Source organism: Mesoplodon densirostris, chromosome 4 (genome assembly GCF_025265405.1).
Source record: "Mesoplodon densirostris isolate mMesDen1 chromosome 4, mMesDen1 primary haplotype, whole genome shotgun sequence".
Lineage (NCBI taxonomy): Eukaryota > Metazoa > Chordata > Mammalia > Artiodactyla > Ziphiidae > Mesoplodon > Mesoplodon densirostris.
In genome coordinates this window covers 138661857-138688082 of record NC_082664.1, presented here as the reverse complement: position 1 = coordinate 138688082, position 26226 = coordinate 138661857, and the positions used below count along the sequence as shown (strand labels likewise).

The 26226-nt window shown below is 37.7% G+C and overlaps 1 protein-coding gene across 2 annotated transcripts in view; it reads left to right on the top strand.

The window, feature by feature from the left end:
- UNC13C (unc-13 homolog C) overlaps positions 1-26226 on the top strand; it is a 587724-nt gene that overhangs the window by 278761 nt on the left and 282737 nt on the right. For both annotated transcript variants that reach the window (XM_060095294.1, XM_060095293.1), the window contains one exon: positions 19566-19722. In XM_060095294.1, coding sequence (XP_059951277.1) covers positions 19566-19722 — 157 coding nt within the window. The remainder of the gene's footprint in view (positions 1-19565; positions 19723-26226) is intronic.

Sequence of the window (26226 nt, the reverse complement as noted above, 5' to 3'; positions counted from 1 at the left end):
TTAAAGTCTATTTTGTCTGATATGAGAATTGCCACTCTAGCATTCTTTTGATTTCCATTTGCATGGAATATCTTTTTCCATCCCCGCACTTTCAGTCTGTGTGTGTCCCTAGGTCTGACGTGTGTATCTTGATGACAGGATATATATACAGGTCTTGTTTTTGTATCCATTCAGCCCATCTATGTCTTTTTTTGGAGCATTTAATCCATTTACATTTAAGATAATTATCGATATGTATGTTCCCATTCCCATTTTCTTAACTGTTTTGGGTTTGTTATTGTAGGTCTTTTCCTTCTCTTGTGTTTCCTGCTTAGAGAAATTCCTTTAGCATTTGTTGTAAAGCTGGTTTTGTGGTGCTGAATTGTCTTAGCTTTTGCATGTCTGTAAAGGTTTTAATTTCTCCATCAAATCTGAATCAGATCCTTCCTGGGTAGAGTAATCTTGGTTGTAGTTTTTTCTCCTTCATCACCTTAAATATGTCCTGCCAATCCCTTCTGACCTGCAGAGTTTCTGCTGAAAGGTCAGCTGTTAACCTTATGGGGATTCCCTTGTGTGTTAATTATTATTTTTCCTTTGCTGCTTTTAATATTTGTTCTTTGTATTTAATTTTTGATAGTTTGATTAATGTGTGTCTTGAAATGTTTCTCCTTGGATTTATCCTGTCTGGGACTCTCTTTGCTTCCTGGATTTGATTCACTATTTTCTTTCCCATATTAGGGAAATTTTTAACTATAATGTCTTCACATATTTTCTCAGTCTCTTTCTTTTTCTCTTCTTCTTTTGGGACCCCAATATTTCGAATGTTGGTGCATCTAATGTTGTCCCAGAGGTCTCTCAGACGGTCCTAAGTTCTTTCATTCTTTTTTCTGCTCTGCAGTAGTTATTTCCACTATTTTATCTTCCAGGTCACTTATCCATTCTTCTGCCTCAGTTATTCTGCTATTGTTCCCTTCTAAAGAATTTTTAATTTCATTTATTGTGTTGCTCTTCACTGTTGGTTTGCTCTTTAGTTCTAGGTCCTTGTTAAATGGTTCTTGTACTTTATTCTATCTGCAAGATTTTGGATCATCTATAAATATCATTATTCTGAATTATTTTTCAGGTGGACTGCCTATTTCCTCTTCATTTGTTAGGTCTGGTGGGTTTTTACCTTGCTCCTTCATCATGTAGGCTTCCTAATGGAGGCGAATAGTGCCTGTGTTCTGTTGGATGAGGCTGGATCTTGTCTTTCTGGTGGGCAGGTCCACGTCTGCTGTTGTGTTTTGGGGTGTCTGTGGCCTTATTATGATTTTAGTCAGCCTCTCTGCTAATTGATGGGGTTGTGTTCCTGTCTTGCTGGTTGGTTGGCATAGGGTGTCCAGCACTGTAGCTTGCTAGTCATTGAGTGAAGCTGGGTCTTGGCTTTGAGATGGAGATCTCTGGGAGATATTCACCGTTTGATATTACATGGAGCTGGTAGGTCTCTTGTGGACCAGTGTCCTGAAGTTGGCTCTCCCACCTCAGAGGCACAGCCCTGATGCCTTGCTGGAGCACCAACAGCCTTTCATCCACACAGCTCAGAATAAAAGGGAGAAAAAATAGAAAGAAAGAAAAAATAGAAAGAAAAAATGAAAGAAAGAAAGAAGATAAAATAAAATAAAGTAAAATAAAATAAAGTTATTAAAACAAAAAATAATTATTAGGAAAAAAAGTTTTTAAGTAAAAAAAAAAATACCACAGAGACAGAACCCTAGGACAAATAGTAAAAGCAAGGCTATACAGACAAAATCACACACAGAAGCATACACATGCACACTCACAAAAAGAGAAAAAGGGGAAATATATATATATCTTTGCTTGCAAAGTCCACCTCCTCAATTTGGGATGATTCGTTGTCTATTCAGGTATTCCACAGATGCAGGGTACATCGAGTTGATTGTGGAGATTTAATCCACTGCTCCTGAGGCTACTGGAAGAAATTTCCCTTTCTCTTCTTTGTTCACACAGCTCCCGGGGTTCAGCTTTGGATTTGGATCTGCCTCTGCATGTAGGACGCCTGAGGTGTCTGTTCTTCATTTAGACAGGACGGGGTTAAAGGAGCAGCTGATTCGGGGACTCTGGCTCACTCAGGCTGGGGGGAGGGAGGTGTACGTATGTGTGGCAAGCCTGCAGTGGCAGAGGCCGGCGTGACGTTGCACCAGCCTGAGGCACGCCATGCATTCTCCCGGGGAAGTTGTCCCTGGATCACGGGACCCTGGCAGTGTCAGGCTGCACAGACTCCCGGGAGGTGAGGTGTGGAGAGTGACCTGTGCTTGCACACAGACTTCTTGGTGACATCAGCAGCAGCCTTAGCGTCCCATGCCTGTCACTGGGGTCTGCGCTGTTAGCCACGGCTCATGCCCATCTCTGGAGGTCCTTTAAGCCGCTCTCTTAATCCCCACTCCTCACTAACGAGGAAACAAAGAGGGAAGAAAAATTCTCTGGCCTCTTTGGCAGGTCAAGACTTTTTCCCAGACTCCCTCCCGGCTAGCTGTGGTGCACTAGGCCCTTCAGGCTGTGTTCATGCAGCCAACCCCAGTCCTTTCCCTGGGATCCGACCTCCGAAGCCCGAGCCTCAGCTCCCAGCCCCCGCCCACCCCGGCAGTTGAGCAGACAAGCCTCTCGGGCTGGTGAGTGCTGGTCGGCACCATTCCTCTATGCGGGAATCTCTCCATTTTGCTCTCCGCACCCCTGTTGCTGCACTCTCCTCCGTGGCTCTGAAGCTCCCCCCCTCCGCCACCCACATTCCCTGCCCATGAAGGGGCTTCCTAGTGTGTGGAAACCTTTCCTCCTTCACAGCTCCCTCCCAGTGGTGCAGCTCCCTCCCCTATTCTTTTGTCTCTTTTTTTTCTTTTTCCTTTTGCCCCATGCAGGTACTTGGGGAGTTTCTTGCACTTTGGGAGGTCTGAGGTCTTCTGCCAGCATTCAGTAGGTGTTCTATAAGAGCTGTTGCACATGTAGATGTATTTCTGATTTATTTGTGGAGGGGAAGGTGATCTCCACGTGTTACTCTTCCACCATCTTGAAGGTCCTCCTTTAATCCATTTTGAGTTTATTTTGGTGTATGGCGTTAGGGAGTGTTCTAATTTTATTCTTTTGCATGTAGCTGTCCAGTTTTCCCAGAACCATTTGTGAAAGAGGCTGTCTTTTCTCCATTGTATATTCTTGCCTCCTTTATCAAAAATAAGGTGATCATGTGTGCGTAGGTTTATATCTGATCTTTCTATCCTGTTCCGTTGCTCTATGTTTCTGTTTTTGTGCTGGTATCATACTGTCTTGATTACTGTAGCTTTGTAGTATAGTCTGAAATCCAGGAGACTTGATTCCTCCACCTCCATTTTTTCCTTCTCAAGATTGCTTTGGCTATTCTGGGTCTTTTGTGCTCCATACAGACTGTGAAAAGTTTTGTTCTAGTTCTGTGAAAAATGCCATTGGTAGTTTGATAGGGATTGTATTGAATCTGTAGATTGCTTTGGGTAGTATAGTCGTTTTCACAATGTTGATTCTTCCAATCCAAGAACATGGCATATCTCTACATCTGTTTGTATCATCTTGAATTTCTTTCATCAGTGTCTTACAGTTTTCTGCATGCAGGTCTTTTCTCTCCTTACATAGGTTTATTCCTAGGTATTTTATTCTTTTTGTTGCAGTGGTAAATGGGAGTGTTTCCTTAAATTCTCTTCCAGATTTTTCATCATTAGTGTATAGGAATGCAAGAGATTTCTGTGCATTAATTTTGTCTCCTGCTACTTTACCAAATTCAATGATTAGCTCTAGTATTTTTCTGGTAGTGTCTTTAGGATTTTCTATGTAGAGTATCATGTCAGTTGCAGACATTGACAGCTTTACTTCTTTTCTGATTTGGATTCCTTTTATTTGTTTTTCTTCTCTGATATCTTTGGTTAAAACTTCCAAAACTATGTTGAATAATAGTGGTGAGAGTGGACAACCTTGTATTGTTCCTGATCTTAGAGGAAATGCTTTCATTTTTTCACCATTGAGAATGATGTTGGCTGTGGGTTTGTCATACATGGCCTTTATTATGTTGAAGAAAGTTCCCTCTATACCTACTTTCTGGAGGGTTTTTATCATAAATGGGTGTTAAATTGCATCAAAAGCTTTTTCTGCATCTATTGAGATGATCATATGGTTTTTCTCCTTCAGTTTGTCAATATGTTGTATCACATTGATTGATTTACATATATTGAAGAATCCTTGCATTCCTGGGATAAACCCCACTTGATCATGGTGTATGACCTTTTTAATGTGCTGTTGGAGTCTGTTTTGTAGTATTTTGTTGAGGATGCTTGCATCTATGTTCATCAATGATATTGGCCTGTAGTTTTTTTTTTGACGCCTTTGTCTGGTTTTGGTATCAGGGTGATGGTGGCCTCATACAATAAGTTTGGGAGTGTTCCTCCCTCTTTTATATTTTGCAAGCGTTTGAGAAGGATACGTGTTAGCTCTTCTCTTAATGTTCGATAGAATTCGCCTGTGAACCCATCTGGTCCTGGGCTTTTGTTTGTTGGAAGATTTTTAATCACAGTTTCAATTTCAGTGCTTGTGATTCGTCTGTTTATATTTTCTGTTTCTTTCTGATTCAGTCTCGGAATGTTGTGCTTTTCTAAGAATTTGTGCATTTCTTCCAGATTGTCCATTTTATTGGTATAGAGTTGCTTGTAGTAATCTCTCATGATCCTTTGTGTTTCTGAAGTGTCAGTTGTTACTTCTCCATTTTCATTTCAATTCTGTTGTTTTGAGTCTTCTCCCTTTTTTTCCTGATGCGTGTGGCTAAAGGTTTGTTAATTTTGTTTATCTTCTGAAAGAACTAGCTTTTAGTTTTGTTGATCTTTGCTATCGTTTCCTTCATTTTTTTTTTCATTTATTTCTGAATGGATGTTTATGATTTTTTCCTTTTGCTAACTTTAGGGATTTTTTTTCTTCTTTCTCTAATTGCTTTAGGTGTAATGTTGTTTCTTTGAGATGTTTTTTGTTTCCTGAGGTAGGATTGTATTGCTATAAACTTCTCTCTTGGAACTGCTTTTGCTGCATCTCATAGGTTTTGGGTCGTCGTGTTTTCATTGTCATTTTTTTCTAGGTAATTTTTATTTACTCTTTGATTTCTTCAGTGATCTCTTGCTTATTTAATAGTGTATTGTTTGGCCTCCCTTTGTTTGTATATTTTACAGAGTTTTCCCTGTAATTGATATCTAGTTTCATAGCGTTGTGCTTGGAAAAGATACTTGATATGATTTCAATTTTCTTAAATTTACCAAGACTTGATTTGTGACCCAAGGTGTGATCTATCCTGGAGAATGTTCCATGAGCACCTGAGAGGAAAGTGTATTCTCTTGTTTTTGGATGGAATGTCCTATAAATATCAAATAAGTCAATCTTGTTTAATGTATCATTTTAAGCTTGTGTTTCCTTATTTATTTTCATTTTGGATGATCTGTCCTTTGGTGAAAGTGGGGTGTTAAAGTCCCTGAATACAATTTTGCTAGTGTCGATTTCCCCTTTTATGGCTGTTAGCATTTGCCTTCTGCATTGAGGTGCTCCTATGTTGGGTTCATAAATATTTACAATTGTTATATCTTCTTCTTGGATTGATCCCTTGATCATTATGTAGGTCATTCTTTGTCTCTTGTAATAGTCTTTATTTTAATGTCTGTTTTGTCTGATATGAGAATTGCTACTCCAGCTTTGTTTTTATTTCCATTTGCATGGAATATCTTTTTCAGTCTGTATGTGTCCCTGAAGTGGGTCTCTTGTAGATAGCATATATACGGGTCCTGTTTTTTAATCCATTCAGCCAGTCTATGTCTTTTGGTTAGAGCATTTAATCCATTTATATTTAAGGTAGTTATTGTTATGTATGTTCCTTTTACTTTTTTCTTAATTGTTTTAGGCTTGTTTTTGTAGGTCATTTTCTTCTCTTATGTTTCCTTCTTAGAGAAATTCCTTTAGCATTTGTTGTAGAGCTGGTTTGGTGGTGCTGAATTCTCTTAGCGTTTGCTTGTCTCTAAAGGTTTTAATTTCTTCTTCAAATCTGAATGAAATCCTTGGTGGGTAGAGTAATCTTGGTTGTAGGTTTTCCCCTTTCATCACTTGAAGTATGTCCTGCCACTCCCTTCTGGCCTGCAGAGTTTCTGCTGAAATATATGCTGTTAACCTTGTATGTTATTTGTTGTTTTTCCCTCGCTGTTTTTAATATTTTTCCTTTGTATGTAATTTTTGATAGTTTGATTAATATGTGTCTTGGCGTGTTTCTCCTTGGATTTATCTTGTATGGGACTCTCTTTGCTTCCTGGACTTGACTGACTATTTCCTTTCCCTATTAGCGATGTTTTCAACTATAATGTTTTCAAATTTTTTCTCAGCCCCTTATTTTTCCCTTTATTCTTCTTGGACCCCTATAATTCGAAAGTTGATTCTTTTAATGTCCCAGAAGTCTCTGAGACTGTCCTCAATTCTTTTCATTCTTTTTTCTTTATTCTGCTTTGTGGTAGTTATTTCCACTATTTTATCTTTCAGTTCACTTACCCGTTCTTCTGCCTCAATTATTCTGCTATCGATTCCTTCTAGAGAAGTTTTAATTTCATTTATTGTGTTGTTCATCTTTGTTTGTTTGCTCTTTGGTTCCTCTAGTTTCTTGTTAAACGTTTCTTGTATTTTCTCCCTTCTATTTCCACGATTTTGGATCATCTTTACTATCATTACTCTGAATTCTTTTTCAGGTAGACTGCCTATTTCCTCTTCATTTGTTTCGTCTGGTGGGTTTTCACCTTGCTCCTTCATCTGCTGTGTGTTTCTCTGTCTTTTCATTTTGTTTCACTTACTGTGTTTGGGGTCTCCTTTTTGCAGGCTGCAGGTTTGTAGTGCCCATTGTTTTTGGTGTCTGCCCCCAGTGTCTAAGTTTGGTGCAGTGGTTTGTGTAGCCTTCCTGGTGGAACGGAATGGTGCCTGTGTTCTGATGGATAAGGTTGCATTGTGTCTGTCTGTTCGGGAGGACCATGTCCAGTGGTGTGTTTTGGGATGTCTGTACCTTATTATGATTTTAGGCAGCCTCTCTGCTAGTGGGTGGGGTTGTTTTCCTGTCTTGCTAGTTGTTTGCCATAGGGTGTCCAGCACTGTAACTTGCTGGTTGTTGGGTGGAGCTGGATCTTAGCGTTGAGATGGCTATCTCTAGGAGAGCTTTCACTATTTGATATTACATGGGGCTGGGAGGTCTCTGGTGGACCAGTGTCCTGACCTCGGCTCTCTCACCTCACAGGCACAGGCCTGTCATGAAGACTGTGTAAGGCACACAGCTCAGAAGAAAAGGGTGAAGAAAAGAAAGAAAGAAAGAATAAAATAAAATATTTATTAATATAAAAATTGTTAAAAATTAAAAAGTAATAAAAAGGAAAAAAGAAAAACAGAAAGAAGAGAGCAGGCAAACCAAAAAACAAATCCACTAATGATAATAGTGCTAAATACTATACTAAAACAACTCCAAAGAAACAAAAAAAAGGGACAGACAGAACCTTAGGACAAGTGGTAAAAGCAAAGCTATACAGACAAAATCACAGAAATAAACATACCCATACACACTCACAAAAGAGAAAAAGGAAAAAAATATATATATGTATATATATATAAAAAAAAGGAAGAGAACAACCAGATCAATAAACAAATCTACCAGTGATAGTAAGCTCTAAATACTAAACTAAGATAAACATAAAACCCAGAAACAAATTAGATGCAGAAAGCATACCCCAAGTCTACAGTTTCTCCCAAAATCCAGTGTCTCAATTTTGGGATTAACCATTTTCTATTCAGGTATTCCAGAGATGCATGGTCCATCAAGTTGATTGTCGAGATTTAATCCACTGCTCCTCAGGCTGCTGGGTGAAATCTCCCCTTCTCTATTTGGTCGCAGCTCCTGTGGTTCAGCTTTGGATTTGACCCCACCTGAGGGTATCTGTTATTTGCTCAAACAGGATGGTGTTAAAGTAACAGCTGATTAGGGGACTCTGGCTCACTCAGGCTGCGGGGGGAGAGGGGGTGGAAGGGAGGGGTACGGAATGCTGGGCGAGCCTGCTAAGGCAGAGGCCTGCGTGACATTGCACCAGCCTGAGGTGCGCCATGTGTTCTCCCAGGGAAGTTGTCCCTGGATCACGGGACCCTGGCAGTGGTGGGCTGCACAGGCTCCTGGGAGGGGAGGTATGCATAGTGACCAGTGCTTTCACACAGGCTTCTTGGTGGCTGCAGCAGCAGCCTTAGCATTTCATGCCCATCTCTGGTGTCTGTGCTAATAACCACAGGTCACGCCCATCTCTGGAGCTTGTTTAGGCAATGCTCTGAATCCTCTCTCCTCGCACACCCTGAAACCATGGTCTCTTGCCTCTTAGGCAGTTCCAGACTTTTTCCCAGACTCCCTCTCAGCTAGCTGTGGCACACTAGCCCCCTTCAGGCTGTGTTTACACAGCCAACCTCAGTCGTCTCCCTGGGATCTGACCTCCGAAGCCCGAGCCTCAGCTCCCAGCCCCCACCTGTCCTGGTGGGTGAGCAGACAAGCCTCTCAGGCTGGTGAGTGCTGGTCAGAACCTATCCCCTGTGCGGAAATCTCTCCACTTTGCCCTCTGAGGCCCTATTGCTGCATTCTCCTCCATGGCTCCAAAGCTTCCCCCCGACAACCCCCTACCTCTGCCAGTGAAGGAGCTTCCTAGTATGTGGAAACTTGTCCTCCTGCACAGCTCCGGCCCAGAGGTGCAGGTCCTGTCCCTATTCTTTTGTCTCTGTTTTTTCTTTTGCCCTACCCAGGTACATGGGGAGTTTCTTGCCTTTTGGGAAGTCTGAGGTCTTCTGCCAGCATTCAGTAGGTGTTCTGTAGGAGTTGTTCCACGTGTAGATGTATTTCTGATGTATTTGTGGGGAGGAAGATGATCTCCACGTCTTAGTCCTCTGCCATCTTGAAGGTCTCCTATGAGCCTTTCTAAGGAGGGTGTTGCTTAATTGAATTATTGATTCCTTTAAGAAATATTTATAGAGTGCCTACCATATACCAGGAAGTTTTAAAGGCACCGAGAGTACATCAACAAGCAAGAAGTTAAGTTCCAGGCTCTTATGGACCCCAGATTCCAGAAGATGTAATTCATTTATTTGATAGACACTGTCTGAGGATATAAGTACGAGGACTTACACAACACATTGCGGATATGGCAATAAAAGAAGCTCTTGTCCCCAGTGAGCTCCTAATCTGAGGAGAAGAGGAAGGATATTAGGTTGGCCAAAAAATTCATTCAGATTTTTCTGTAAGATGTTACAGAAAAACTCGAACGAACCTTTTTGGCGGCTGAACCAATAAATTGCATAATAAGAAGACAGTATAATGGGGGCATGCATGGGTGCTGTAAGGGTGTAGACATGGAGGGGCCAATCCAGGCACAGTTGAGGAGGGGTTTCAGAGAAAGCTGATAGGCAGCCTGAGGGTCCCATCCTTAGTTGCTCTTCGACTTCCATCATTTCTCTAAACCCTACTTATTTCATTAATTTCCTGTCCCTCACCAGTGCCCTGATACTCAAAACCTCCATAAATGAGTTTGAGCAATCCGTAGCATCTGTGTAAAGCTATGATGCTTTTGGCCAGAGAAGTGATCTTTAAATATTTTAGCCCCTGTTTAGTGACAACAATGAATAAAATCACTGAAATGCATGCTAATCTGAATTTTCAAGAGCAAATGTGATAAATATTATTTTAGTGTATTTCTAACATTAGGAATACAGATAGTCTTTCCTTTCACCTTATATTGTTTCTCTGAAATCTCTTCTAAGGATCTAAGAATCATTGTTTGCATTTTAGTGCTTCTTTCCAATCATTCTGTTCCTATTTTCATAATAACTGATTTTTAAATCTTTTGAATCAAAGGCGTTTTCCATCCTTTGAAACCACAAGATGGGTGTGATTAGGCAGACTTGTCCATGGAGAGGCAGACAAGTTAGATGATTGTTTTGATGAAAACAAAATATAAGACAATAGCAAGTGAGCTGAATCGAGATTTGTTATTTGAAATACGAATAATTTCCTAATATTTTGTCAATAGTATTTTGAGAATGAATAGTTGATAATGTAGCAGTTGCTTCAGCTGAAAACATGCCAGTAACTATCTCATTTTTGGCAATTTAAGCATCTTTCTGGAGTTTATGACTAATTTTCCAATGGCATTGAAATTCCTTTTGTTAAATTGGTTTAACACTAACCCCATTTTCTGGCAAAAACAAAGTCAAGTGATTTTAACATTATTAATCCACTGTTTTTTAATCATGTCTTTTTGGGGCAATGTTAAACATTTTGAGAGATTATTCAGTAGTACTGTTTGACCTATTTTATTTGAAGGTGTGCTTTTTGAGGGAATGGTTTGCTGCAGGGATATACTCAGTCATTTTAAACTGCTAATTGTACTTTTAATCCTGTTCCCCTTTCCCCTCCCGCCCTGGGAATAATTTAAGTAGTATTAGAACTGCAGCCTTAAAAGGAAATGATTTTCAAGGTATGGTTAGAAGCAAGTAAGTTTTCCTTGACAATAATCTTGCATAAAGAATGGGCACACATATACTCAGAGGCAAATACTGCCAAATTGAAGATCACGTAGAAGTCTGTTAGCTGAAAACTCTCAAAGAGCAAAGGATGACTCCCTTGTCCCCTGCTTCCTGGTCATCCCAACTAACCATTGGACCCAATGAACCAAATGTTGTTGGTAGGGAAAAGTAATGTGTATGTGTAGGCCAGATGTGTTACCTGTATTCAGAGATTCATAGCATGTTAGAAGATCTAACCCTTACAATCTTTAATAGCTCTTTGATTTTACTGATGGAGAAATTGAATCTAAGAGTGATAAAGTTACTTTTCTAAGGCCACAGAACAGGGCAAGGACTAGAATGAATCAGCTCTATGCCATGGTACCTATAACTCTAAATTGACCACCAATAATCCCTCCCTACCCACCCCCACTCCCCTCCACATACCAAAAAAAAAGCTTTTTGGTGATTATTTCTGCAAGATTTCTAGGAAATGTAGCCACTAACCCTAATGAATATCTTTACTTCTTTGAAGTTTGTCTCTTTTTTCTTTCTGTCCTTCACTCATCTAAGAAATGTGTACTTTGATGCATACTACTGAAGCTGAATTGGGCCTCTGGACCCTGACACCAAATTAAATCTTGGAGACAGAGTTCTGAGTGAAGCTGAAAAGAATAGCTTTACTGCTTTGCCAGGCAAAGGGGGCCACAGCAGGCTAATGCCCTCAAAACTGTGTCCCAACTTGAAGAGGGTAGTGAGGAGTTTTATAGTAATGGTTCAAAGAAGGCGTGATCAGCTTGTGGACATTCTTCTGATGGGTTGGTGGTGAGGTAAGTGGGAGTCAGCATCATCAACCTTCTGGTTCCAACCGGTCTGGGGTCTCTGTGCTTGTGGGCAGCACACCATCCTTAATGGATAACTTCTCCCACCTGGTGGGGGTTTCAGTATCTACAAAACAGCTCAAAGATATTTTGTGTGTATCTCTTGTTGGGGAACTGGGACCCTGCCCCAAGGCTGCACTATTGTTTCTCTTGACTGTTTGTTTCTCCCTTGCCTTGCCTCCCCTCCCTTCCCTAATTAACAGCTGCTTAAATCTGCCCCTTGGAATCAGGGAGGGTCATGGAGGCTGAAGGAAGCCTGTTTCCTGTAATCAAAGAAATGGAGGGACATAGAAAGACTTTTGTGCCCAGGAGACCCACAGGGCCCTGCTTGGTATCACAACTACCTATATTATATTGGCTGCCTAATCATTTATCATTTAGGGTTACAAGTGCACGTGGAAAGGCAAGTTCAATATAAATTATTGGTTTGGTAACAACAGCTACTGTCCTTAACTTACCCAGCTCCTGGTTACAGTTTCTAAAAAAGACAGATAATTTTTACCAACCAGGTAAAAGATTACACTTCTTACAGTGACCTGAAAATTCTATTTCTGAGTTTGTGTTTTATTTGTTTAGTTAATATCAAATGCTTAAAATTTTAATCTTGGTATTCCAACTGATTGTTTACCTCCTGAATCACTAATTCTATGAAGAACATTTTAATATAAGTTCTAAAATGTGACAGCTACTTCCTGAGTATTGCGTCTTTAATCTTTAGGTATATTGAGACATGTTCAACTAAGTTCTGACCAAATTTAGGAGGTTCATATTTATGAATTTGATCTATTTTCCTTTTAACAAACAACAGAATTTTTGTTGTTTACAGTTTTAATCTGACAAGAAAAACACCATAGTAATGATAATTTGATATTGAAGCTGATGTAAAAATCTAATGGGAAGAACAGTATTATTAAGTGAAATATTGGGTTTTTCTCATTGTCCTTTGATTTTTCATATCTTCCCCATTCTCAGCCCTATATTTTGCATTAGGAAGTTATGATCCAAGATCATTTCATTAATATCTTTTAAATTCTTGATTTATTTTATTTAGTGTACTAAAACTGGCATCCATTGCATAGTAATTTTATGGCATTTTTTGCATTTACTCATTCATCAGAAATTAGTTAGGTGTATGGTAAATTTTAAAAGAAAAATTATTTTACGGGTGACTTGTTTAACTTCACAAAAATCTTATTTAATGATACTGTAAAGAATAATATAGGCTTTTTACATTACATACTTTAAAGGTTTTGTGGCTTTTTTAGAAAAGAAAAGTATAAAGAAATTTTTACTTTAGTCAAACAAAAATTTTAAAAGGAGTTGTATTACTTTGTTTCTTATTGGTGCTAAAAGTTACAAAGAGACTTGTAAAATCAACAATAGAGCAAAAGTTGAATTAACATTTACAAACTATAAATATATATATAACTAAAATATTTTTCTGATTAGGGTAATAAAACATGCTAATGGTAAATTACTTTTAAAAATACAGGATATATTTTTTAAATAAAAAATATTTGTAGCTCCACCCAGAGATAACACTGTGACCATTTTATTTGGTTATTTTTGCTGTATAAGTGTGTGTGTGTGCATGCACACACAAGCGCTTGTATGCATGTTGAGATAATAATGTACAAAGATGTTTGCATCCTGCTTGTTTGGTAACTTACAGGGTCCTTTGAATCAGTATTTGTAGACCACCAGGGCGTTACCAGTACTCACCTGCAGATCTTATAATGGCAGGTGAGCCTCTAAAAATGTTCCCTCTGTGCCATGACTTTATTCAAATGCAATTTGCTTTTAGATTGGGCAAAGATATTTACCTGCTTCTATTGGTGGGCTCTTTAAGTTTGAGAGCTAGATTTCTTTTCCTGGATAATGTAAACAACTTGGGAATTCTTGTCTTGCTAGAGCAGAACATAAAATGTTATAGATAATCCCCATGGTATACTGTTCCCGGTGTTCTTCCAACCGTTTCTTCTAACTATCTTCTAATCCCGTTGCCCATTCCCTATTGCACAGGCTGTATTGCAGTCTTGGGAGTTGTGTACTCTTTAATGGATATAAAGTGAGAAGGTGTGGGAAACACGAGAGAGCTTTATTGCATCTGGAAGCCATTACCATGGAATAGAAAAGTGATCAACAGCCTTGCTGGCCAGCTGCCTAGACCTCACATTTCTGATATGGGGGTGTACAGTGTATGGTTCCCAGAAATATCTTCCCATTTCTTCTCTAGTCAGGTGAATATTTTAGGAGTTTAGACACTGGATAGTCACCGAATATCTCTCAGTCTATCCAGCTGCCCTAAACTTAGGCAAAGTCCCTCCCAGATATAGGGAAATCTTTGACTGGTACCCCTAATTTCCAGTGCTGCTATGACTTTACATCATTTATTTTTGTTTTCATGGCCATTTCCATGGGAGGTTCAGAGGGGTAGATCATGAACAGCTGGCTACCTCACATCATACCCCAGAAATCATCTCAGTTAAATCTGAATCAGAAAGTACAATACTTCTATCCAGTCTCTAAGATGAATGCATGCCTAATGCTCTGAAAAATTTAAAATACTGCTCTCAGTGTACCAATTATAAGCAGAATACAATTCACTTTCAAAGTTGTGATCATTATGGCATTAACTGCTATGCACTTCAGCCCAATGTTCACAAAGCAATTGGATGTTGTGATAAACTGTCATACTCAAAGTAAACAAGTGCATGTCCTATACACTAATGCTACATAAATACCTTTAACTCATATTGCTTTCACTTGTTTTCATTAAATACTTATGGGACAACTCCTGTGTACAATAAAACACTATGCTAGATGTGGGCTGGATTAGATGACAATTAAGTATGAACTAAACACATTCTGGAAGAAACAGATACATACACAAGTAATACACAACATTAGAGAGGGAGGAGGATAAATTAAGAGAAGATCACCCTGGTGGTTAAGAAAGATGCTTCTGAGCTTACATTGCCTGAACTCTAATCCTTAATCATCTCACTGCTCTGTGACCTTAGGGAGAAAAAAATTAGAAACGGAAAGAAATATTTAATTACAATGAGTACAGAGAGGGAATGAGACTTTAGAAGCACTGGCAAAACCAAACGAAACCAAACAAAAACTTAACATTCCTAAGGCAACCTAGTTTACATGGTGTTCTTGTGCTGTTCTTGGTGGAAACAGCAGCTTTCCACCTAGTTTTCATACTTTCAGGGGTCATATAATGAGATTTAATACATTTTCAGATATAGCATGGCTAAACTCCAGTTCAAAACTGTTTTGTTAGGAAGTTCAGGTTTTAGAGAAATATTTGAGGTTTTATATTTTGGAGACCAGAAATAATGTGATTCTGTGATTTTCAGATTATCTCAAGGTGGAAAATATTTTGTTCCTTATGACTGTGGTATGTGAAGGACTTAGTTATATTGGAAGTGGGGCAGAAATGTCATTTTTTGCTTCTACATCTCCTACATTGTTTTTCTGCTTCCAATACCTACTCATTTCAATCCATCTTTACACCATTTCAGAGTCATCTTTCTAAATTCATCTGACAGTGTCCCTTCCCTCTGTGAGAATTTCAGCTAACTCTGTGTAGTTCACATGAGAAAGTCAAAACTCCTTAGCTAAAGACCAACAAAATCTGTCCTTGATCCATTTTTCCTTGGTCATCTTCTGCTACTTCTCACTTTTCATCCTATTCCGTCTCGGTGCAACCCCCTATTACTCCACTAACACTGATGTTGTTGCTGTCACAATGATGTTTATTTGTCAAGTCCAATAGTTATGTTCTTATAAGACTCTTTCAGTGTACCTATCAGCATCAATCATCCTTCACCCTTCAAACCTCCCGTTCCAATGTTTCCCTAATTCCATTGCCCTGGCTTTCCTTTTACCTATCTTTTTTTTTTTTTTAAAGGACATACCTAAGGAAAAATATATTTATTTATTTAATTTTTGGCTGCATTGGGTCTTCGTTGCTGCACATGGGCTCTCTCTAGTTGCGGCGAGCGGGGGCTGCCCTTCGTTGTGGTGCACGGGCTTCTCATTACAATGGCTTCTCTTGTTGCGGAGCGTGGGCTCTAGGTGCGCGAGCTTCGGTAGTTGTGGCACCCGGGCTTAGTTGTTCCACAGCATGTGGGATCTTCCCAGACCAGGGCAAACCTGTGTCCCCGGCATTGGCAGTCAGATTCTTAATCACTGCACCACCAGGGAAGTCCCTATCATTTTAAGTTTGATCCCAGTCATAGAATTTACTTATTGGTCTTCCACTAGTCCCTTGTATATCAGTGTTTCCCAGGTTTCATTTCCTGACACTGTTCTTCATTCTATATAATTCCCCTGGATGATCTTACCCATTTTCATTGTTTTGAAGTGATCCCCAGATCTAAGTGTCCAGCCCAGGTCTCCAGTAACCCGGTGGACATTACTTTATGGAAATCCTACAAGCACCTTAAGCTCAAACTTGACTGGACCCATGACCCGACCTTACAACCCCTTTTTCTCCTTTTTAGTTCCCAGCTCACTGGGCAGAAGCACCCCTCACCCATTCATCCAGACCGAAGCCTTGGAACTTCATCACTTCTCTTTCTCCTCTTTCACTCCTTATCAAGCACTGAGTCCTGACAGTTTTCCTCTCTTAATAATTTTAAAATATATTCCCTCCTCCCTATCTCTATAGCTACTGTCTTAGTTCAGACACCCATCATCTCTTCCCTTTATAGCCTCCTAATTGGACACTCTTCTCAGTCTCACCTTCCTTAAGCCATCCTCCTAAAATCCTCTCCCACCAAATCTATTTTAAACTTAACCCTGATGATGTCACTTCCTACCCCATGTAAACAATGAGAGATTGTTGGAGGTAATTTTTCATTTATATTGACTCTGTAAGATTTTGAGTTTTGTTTGAAAAAAATCTTCTGACCTATATAATAGGTCCAACTTACCTACCATATTGCACAAGACTATCGTATATACCCCTCGCTTTGCCTCTGGTCATATAATGGTCTAGAATGTGCTCCTGGAAATTTGGGCTCCACCAGCCGAAAATTGCTAGGGTTCATTGTACACAATATTTTGTTTCTTTCCATTGTGCCTTGGTTTTAATTATTCCATTCCTTTGGAATATTACATTCTTTATCTATCAGCAATAGCAAGCCCTGTGCTCGCTCTGGCTATCTCTTAGTCATACATTAACTCTTAGCCCAGCATCATTTCAAGAAGTCTTCCTAGACAGCCCCCCACCACCACCAAGGTACAATACACTCACTATAATTTGGTGTTTCATAGCACTGTTATGCTTTTCTTTTTCATAACTTTCTCAAAATTGTATTACATTTCTTGTGTCAATGATTCTCCCACTAATCTGTAAGTGAACTCATTACTGTATACCCAGTATCTATACCCATGGCTTTCAGACATGTTCAGTAAATACCTATCAAACTAAATTCTAGGGACACTAAACTCTCCACTCTTCCATGGCCATTACATAATCACTCATCCTCTAGACCTTGACTCAGATGTTTCCCTCTGACTTCTCCTATACTAGGTTCACCACTAGTGGACTCAACTCAACCTTTGGACCTTTGCCATCCATCTCCAGGCCTCACTCCTCCATCCCATGGCCCACCCAAACCCTTACATACCTCTGTAACAGCACTTTCTCTTGTGTAACAAAATGAGGTTTTAATGTGCATGCCTCTCAATTAGGGTATACATTAATTTTTTACACCAGGACCATGTTTTAATCAACTCAAGATCCCTATCAGGAAGAATAGTCCCAGAAATATAGTAAATGTGTAGTTGTTAAAGGGAGAATACTTTGCCCAGATGCCTTTAACATTAAAAAAAAGAATGAATGAAAGGTTAAAGAGTAGAAAAACAATAGAATCAATTCTAATTCTATTTTTCATCAATTCTGATAAGAGAAAGTATTATAATTATACTATTTGGCTGTAAATTGAATTTATTTTTTAGAGAACAGCAGTGTGAATGGCAGTTTATTTTCCTGTTTTCTAATTGTTTATGAATAATATGTATTAACATTAAATTATAAACACATAGCAAATATTTCATTAAACTAAGAAACTCTAAATTATATTTATTTACATAGCTTTTTGCCTATATTACCCATAAATTTTCATATCTAACATAAATTATTTGTTAAACCTCTCATTTTGGTTATAAAACATTGCTTTGGGATTGCAAAGCCACAATTTCATAGGGCATTTTCATCATTAAGATATTGGCTGAATCAAGTCAAAGTATAAAATAGACAAAGCTTTGTTGTTGATATCCCCGGTCTTCCCATATGGCACTCATTTTCCCCTAAGATGCCTTATAATTGCATCATCTTCAAAATAAAACTTTCTATTTCACTTATCAAATTCACACCGTGAACGCCTTAAGCAGAATATTCATATGTTCCTCCATTGTTCTACTTAAAGTACCTGCTAAGCTGTTTCTACTGCTCTTACCGGACAACAAAAATCACAGGGTGGCAGCTGCAAGCAGTAAAGACTAAGTAACACACCTGCATTAGGAGAATACTAATTCTGGTTTAAAAGCAAGAACAAAATTATTCATTCTGGTGACCTCCAGAATCTCTTTAAATAGATAATGCATGCTGAGGAAAATAAACTTCTGGTCTTCGAGTTCCTCACCAGTTTATTTTGACAGTTGGTGATTGTCTATCTCTTGTTCCCACCTAGGTATGTATATTTCCCTTTTGCCATCTCCTACATTATCCCATTTAGGCATTGCATATTCCATATCTCTTGACCTCTGACTTGGGTCTAACAAATCTAATTATTTGACAGTTTTGAAAAAAGAAAGAAATGTGATACCATATGCTAGTTTTTATTTAATTTCTATTTTTAATATATTTATATCACTTGTGATATTCTTAATAGATATAAATTATAAGTAGTGTATAATAAAGTCAAAATATGCATCATTTACCTAAAAGAAGACAGCAGTGATCATCTAATTCCAGGGTTACATTACACAGATCATGTAACTCTCACGGCATACTTTGCTGTTCATGATCCTCAAAGATCCATGTTTAAAAATGTAGCCTACGTTTATGAGCTTATCGAAGTTAGATGAGTGGCCTGGCTAAGGTCTAAGAAATGCAACATTTCCAGGACCTCCATCCATTTCTTTTGAGCTGCCACTTGGAGCATTTATTTATGTGGGTACATTCTGTGTTTGTGTTCAATAATACAAAATTCAGAGATGCCTTGGTGTTGGATAAATTACTGAGATATGAGAGCAAAATAGGATCAGATTAGGTAATGAAAATTTCTTTCTTCTTTCTTCACTTTTATCACAAGTTGTGCTTTCAATTTTTAAGTCTTTTGTTAGAGTTCAAGTGAAACAAATTTTCCCGAGAGAAGTAATGGAATTGAACACTTGATGCTTCTGATGTCTGTAAATGATACTGTTATTCAAGGTTTAAAAGAAATGGTCTTTAAGCATAAAGCTGGCATAATTCAGGTTGTCTTCACTGTTCATTTGTTAGCTTAATTAAACTCTGGCTTTAGCAAAACCTCAATAAACAAAACTGCTTGTAGAAGATACTCCTTAATAACAAAAGCTCACAAACTGGACTCAGGTCAGATGTTAAGTTGACTTGTTCAGTCAGCGTGCAATGAAAGGAGGGCCTCTTGTTTACCTTATCAGTGTGAGAGGAATACAAGTGTGAAAGAACATTCTGGTTGCAATTCAACATTTCAGGAACTGAAGTAATTGGGGACAGAGTTGCCAGAGAAAGGGAGACTCCTGGATTATTGCTTTTCGACAGTGTTAGATTCCACTGGAAATTGCACTTTTTGTGTGTACACACAACACTCTCCCAGTTGAAAGAAATTATGCACATATCCTTGTGGCAAATCACATTCTAATTAAGCCACTTCACATTTGTGAATGAGAAGTTTTTAAAAGGCCGAAATTGCTTTCTCTTTCAATTAGTAATTTTAAGAGTTTTCTCTCCTTTTCATAGATAGAGTAGAGGAATTACTTAATTGCTGATGTTAGAGGACACGCTGCTATGTGAATTAATTAGATTCTGTTTTTAAAGCACTTAATGTTTTTGTCTTGCAGGCACTTTTCATGTCTGTCTTCTAAATACATGTGCCCCGGTGTCCCTGCTGTAATGAGCACCTTGCTGGCAAATATAAATGCTTTCTATGCTCACTCAACTGTTTCAACAAATGTGCAGATTTCTGCCTCAGATCGATTTGCCGCTACCAACTTTGGTGTAAGTATTATTTTTTGAACTTGAAAATTCCTCATAACTTATGGGACTTAGATTTTCAAGGAGCTTTGGATTCCAGATATTCTTAGAATCTTACTGTAGAATGTACATCTTAAGGAATATCTCTTAGTGTAATAGACTAAAGCTTAAAGTTTATTTGAAACATGTTCAGTGAAATACCTTTATTTGACTGTCAGTAGGTATCTTCATTAGATTAAATCTTCATATCTGGAATGGCTTTTCCAATGGAGGACAACATACCTTTTGTGATAGAGTACTAGGACTTATAGAAAATCCTCCATGTAAGCAAATTTGGGATTAACCATGGCAGATATCGTTCCCTCATAAATGTGAGCTCAGTTGGCTTCTCTGGAGCCTTTTGGGTTCCATTTGCACTTCCTATTGGTTTCTACTGGTACTGATGGATAAAGGCATATCATCTAAGTAAAAAAAAAAGTGTTAGGTGTATAAAGAAGCCAAGAAAACTCTCTGTATCTAATTAAAACTGTCCACCTGACAATCAAATGCATCAAGAACACACTGAAAAGTAAAAATGCAGGATCCTAAGGAGTCTCAAGTATTTATCTGTTGTACCTGGTGCTGGAACCCATTCTCCATAAGCATAATTAAATTGAAATTGACAAGACTAGAAATAGGATATAAATAAACAGTAATTCCAGTAAAGTGGTGAAGATCTAAACTGAGAATTAGTGGAGATGGGGTAGGAAGGACAAATTCCAGAGCTTTTCAGGGCATAGAATCAACAGCACTTGCTGTCTTTAGGTATGTGAAGAGTGAGAGAAAGGGAAAGATGCCTGGAAAGATTCCCAAGGTTTTCACCAGGGCAGTTGGTAGGTGGTAGCTCTGTTCAATAACCCTGTGAGACAGGTAGTTCTGTACTCATTTGTTTGTGGAGGAAACTAAGATCCATTGTAGGAAGGTGATTTCCATGACACCATCATTACTCTTTTCAATGCACTTCCAAATCAGTTCACTGAATAGATTTGTGTTATTGATCATGTTGTTAGAAATCAAATTTTGAGGTGTGTGTTATAAAGTAGAGACAAATGAGACCCAGCTAATAAAAGGGTGTAAAGCCAATAGGGAAAAAAATGTGCTGCTATGTTTACTCTTTTCTTGTCCTTTTCATTTAAAAGAAAACACATGTGAAGTATGTGAGATGAGTTGGAATGAATTAAAAGAAAAAGTAATTGTTATTTAATGACAATCAAAATAAATACTGGTAGAAGAGAACACTATTTGGGTTAAGAGTCATGGGGTTTGAGTTTGTATTCAAATTTAACAAGTCAGTTCAGTCATTCAAGCCTCAATATGTTCATTGAGGGTAGAAATTATTGCTCTGACATGTTTCTCAAATTGAAGATGAAAATCAAATGAAGTAAAAGATAAGCTAGTTTGTAATAGTTGAAAATGCTCTATAAATATAAGGTATGAGGATTTCATCTCTCCTGCCTGTCCTCTACTTTTGTTAGACAGATTGGCTCTTGTAAGAGCTGGGACCAAAGAAAATTCCCTAGTCAGCTCAACAAAATACTATTATGACCATCACCAGATCATAGAACAGTTTTTGTTATGAAAACCTCATAAAATTGTTTTGCTTTTAATATTCTGCCTGAGTATACTGTAGAGAATAAGCCAACCTTGTGGAACACTGAGCCTTTCTACCTCTGAGAAAGAAGATGTGTTTATATGACTAATTTCCATAAAAGCTACCTGGAGGAAAATGAGATAGCATGCTCCTTTACTTCATGCTGACCCAAAGAAGAGAAGCCAGATTGATTTCACTACTTTGCAGTGTTTCAGTAGCAACATAGTTATAACAAAGTTCATTTTGTAAATCAAATAACTTATTGTAGGACAGGGTCAAAAAAGAAATCTTCCTTCAAACTACATCTTGATAACTTAGTGATTTGATGTGTAAATTTGACTAAATTTTTCTCTACCTATTGAAAATAATGCTATTTGCTCAGTCAAATATAATAAGTATAAAGCTTCCCACCTTCACTTGGCCTGAAGTTCTTATTTACCTGACTTCTGAAGTTGATACTGTCACTGTGAATCAGGCAGGAACACTATTATATAGGCCCCTTTTTATCTTTCCCAAAGGTGTAATCCAGACATTTTTGAATCTCAAAAAATAAACCAGTGGAAAAGCTTTCTTACCTATGTGGACTGTAAAACAAACAAATATTTAAGAAAAGGAAATCATTACTCTTTCCAATCCAAACTTTTTGTGTGCAAGTGTTATTTAAAGTCATGGTTTGTATGAAAAATGTTCAAGAATAAAGTGAAAAGAACAGAACCATTGAGTATGGAGATGAGAGAGAAGCAAGGTCGGCTGAGGAAAATGATTAGAGAAATTGGGTAAAAATGATGATAAAAATCTGACGTTATTAAAGATAAGGTAAAAATATTTTAAGAATAGAGGAGTATATTGCATTGTCAACTGTTGCAAAAAGTTCAAGTAAGATGGTGAAAGGAATGAGCCTGTTGGCTTTGGCAATTAGGAGGTCATTGCTAAGTGAAGCAGTTGAGGTTAAAGCCTAATTTCATAGAGACCTTCAGTGAATGGCATGTATGAATAGCTGTGTCAATTAGGGTTCACTTATTCCCTAAAATATAATGCAGTCATTAAAAAATCAAACTTTTAAAGAAAAGTGTATATAATTGAGCAATGCCCATTAAAAAAATGACAAATGAAAATATATACATACAAAAATCTATATATAATCTAATTCCAACATTGAACATACACACACACACATATATATATATATACATATATATACATATATATGTATATGTGTGTGTGTGTGTATATATATATATATATATATATATATATATATATATATATATATATATATATATATATATATATGTATATATATATACGGGTTTAGAAACAAGCCTGAAAGAAAATGTGCCAAAATGCCAATAGTGTAGCCACTTGGTGGGATTACAGCTAATATTTTCTTGTTTTTGTTTTGTATTCATCTTTATACTAAAGTTGTACATTTTTCTATATTGTATTTGTATTTTATAATAATGAATAAAAGAGGGAAAGTGGGTGATGAAATAGAGACTAACCTGTTAAGCAACTTGAATGAGAAGGTAAGAGAGAGATTGGTCAAGAGTGAGAAGGTTTTACCATGAAAAAAGAGATATTACTTTTACTCTGTGGTTGGGTAGGAGTTTTTATTATTTAATAAGATAACTTTTAACATATGTATAGATTGTTAGGACAGGAACTAGCTGCAAGAATGAAGTTGCAGATTTATCAGATGGAGAATAAGTGATATAATAACATCCCAGAGGAGAAAGAAGTAAATGTAGTCAAGAGGATGGAAGGAGGGACATTCTTTGGAATAAGAAAGGACAAGTTCCTATTCTGAAATTTGTGGAAATAGTGTGTGAGTCCTTGCAGAGAATGCTAATCTTCTGATAAAGGAGTGAAAAGTTGATGGAATCATATTATATTTCCCTAATCTTCTCTATGGTTGTCTACAGGACAAGAAATGCTTATATATAAGACAAGGGCTATGATAAAGATGCACAAGGTAGAGGAGGCTGGAAAAAGGGAAGGGACTAGAAAGACAAATGCTTCAGGATCACATAAGAGGAATTCCTAGCATAAATCTGTTGTTACAACAATTCATGTGGCTGTGAGTTTTTCTCAGAATTTCTCAGCATTCAGATTCTGATGTAGTAACATATAGCAGAAGGTTGAAATTTCCCACACACAAAAAAAATAGAGATGATCGAAGGGTTAGGGAATTAGCATATAGGTGATACTATCAAAAGAAAGTTGAAGTGATTCACCATGGGATCTAGGTTTGATAAGTGGCACCATGATAGAGACAGAGATAAAGGATTTGGGTAGGAACATCATCCATGTAGTTAAGATTTCAAAGGGGGAAGCCTCAGGTCCAAGATGTATCTCTAGGAGTAGGTTGTTGAAAACTGAGTGTAAAAACAGTGGTGTACTGGAGCTAGTTTGTACCTGCTAACAGGCAGTGATTGCTGATTTTTTAGGAATATTTCAGGCTGGTTGTTGAGTACAGCCATCTTGAAACTGGAAATTCAGAGTATTTTTTATCATGAAAACTGGCAAATGCTAAAAATCAAGGCTTTTTTCTTTTGGAGAGATGGTTTTGTTGCACACCCTTGAATGCAAAGATTGCTGGGAGTCAAGATTATCAAAGAACTTGATTGGATAAAACATCTCCATGTGTGTTGAAAACACCGTGGGTAGAGCAAGAGTTGGAAAGGAAGAAAACTCCATGAGGTGGGGGTCAGTTTTTCAACTTTGAAGAAAAGTTTTTAGGAAACTTATTTAGTTAGTTATCTTAAGACACAAATAGCAAATTATTAGTAAAATTGATGTTTATCTAGCTCAATTTTTTCTTGAGCATAGATACCCTCTGATATAGCCAGTGCCCTGCAAAAACAAATATGCTAATAAATATTTCCTTTTCATTACAGGTATTCTTTTATTTGGTTGCTTGTTCATTCAAGACATATTTATGTGATACCTCCTTTAAGGCACTATGGCAGGTAGTAGAGGGACTGAAAGATAAATGTTTACCTCTGTTCTCTGGGTCTTATACTCTAATGGGATAGTTACCTAACCATGTGTAACAATAACCATAAATCACTCCCCAAATGGGATAAGTGTCAAAGGAGTTCATACTTGTAAATTTGCTTTGAGATTGAGGAGGAGAAAATGATGGATACTCTTCAGAGGCTCATGGAAACTGGCCAAAAGGAACAGTGCTTTTAGGAATGAGTAGTATTTTTCAAAGTCCAAGAAGTAGAAGGAAAACTACCTTAGGTCTTCGAAGTAAAGACAAGGAGAAGATACAAAACTAAGTTCAAAGTGTGTGTAAGGTAGGCTGCCTAGTGAATAGGGCAGATAGAATAAAAGATGGAAATATAAGAGAACATTGTGTTACTGGATCAATATTAGATTGCTGAGGCCCTTTAATGCCCACTCAGATGTTTGGACTTCATTCTTGAGGCTTCATGTAGAATCTGATAGAATTTCTGATTTAGAAAGGTCACTCTGTAGAGGAAATGTTGCAGAGGGGAGAGATAGAATGTATATCAGACAGTGATTCAACTATACAGTGATGGATGGGAACTAGATTTGTGGTGGTGATCGCTTTCTAGTGTATACAGATGTCAAATTATAATACTGTTTGCCTGAAACTTATATAATAATTTTAAAAAATCAGCATGTCCCCCTGATCACACAGCCATGCCCCAACATATGTGTTCCTTTTCCAAATCCCTGGGAAACCTGAACTTTCTGATAAAGTGACAAGAAATGCTTACAATCATAGAAAATGCAAAAAAAAAAAAAAAAAACATGATGTCTAAAACAATTTGCAAAAAAAAAAAAAGAAAAAAAATGCTCTAAAAATAAAAAAGGGAGGTTACGACCTAGTGTCAAGAAGAAGCCCGTCTAAAGTTTAGTCAGACTGAGAGAAACGTTAGGCTTTCATGCTCAGTGAACAATAATATCTCAGTGCTTTTCAAGTTTTCCTATTAAGTGATTTCTTATATACTCTTTGAATTTATGTCATTTATTAATTAGTGTGTCACTGATAACATTGTTTCAGTGGCATTTTATAATTTTATGGTATCTCTATTGGTATCAATATTAATCTCAAATCAATAAGAAATGCAAATGTATTGCCAGTATGTTCATATGATTAGCATTAATTAAATTATCAAAAACTTATCTAAATAGCTTACACATTACTTCTACTTGAAATGTTTCTGTTCTGCTTAAAGAATGACTGCTTTCAATATGATCTGGAAAAAACTTTATAATTTGCTGGTCCAGGTCAGAATAATTTTATCCTATTCTTGTAAATTTATGAAAACCTAAGAACAGGTTGCACATGCAGCTAGGGCTCCTCCCAGGGAAGCTGAATCAAACGAGGACCCCGAGAGCTTAAGCATCATTAGCTTCAGGTTAAATCTACTGCTGCTGTTGGAGTGAGATACTGAGAAGCAAAGGAATGGGAGAGAGAAGCTGCAGATGATGCAGAGGTTTTTACACACCTTCTTTATAAGAGCTTTTCCTTCCACAATTCCCAGTGTCCTAGGGAAACTTGCTAAGAGTGTCTTTGTGGGGTAGTAACTGCCTCCCCCTACTCAAAATCTCCCCTCTTCTCATGGGTCAAAACTGGCCCACCAACTGGTTTTGTACAGCTCATGAGCTAAGAATGGCTTTTACATTTTTAAATGGTTTTTAAAAATCAAAAGATTGTCATTGGTGATACATGAAAATTATATGAAATTCATGCTTCAGTATCCGTAAGCAAAATTTTATTGGAAAACAACCATGCTCGTTTGTTTATATATTGGTTATAGAAGCTCTTGTGCTACAATGACAGTTTAATAGTTGTGACAGAGACCACAGAGCTGAAAATATTTACGATCTGGCTCTTTACAGACAGTTTGCTGACCCCTGGT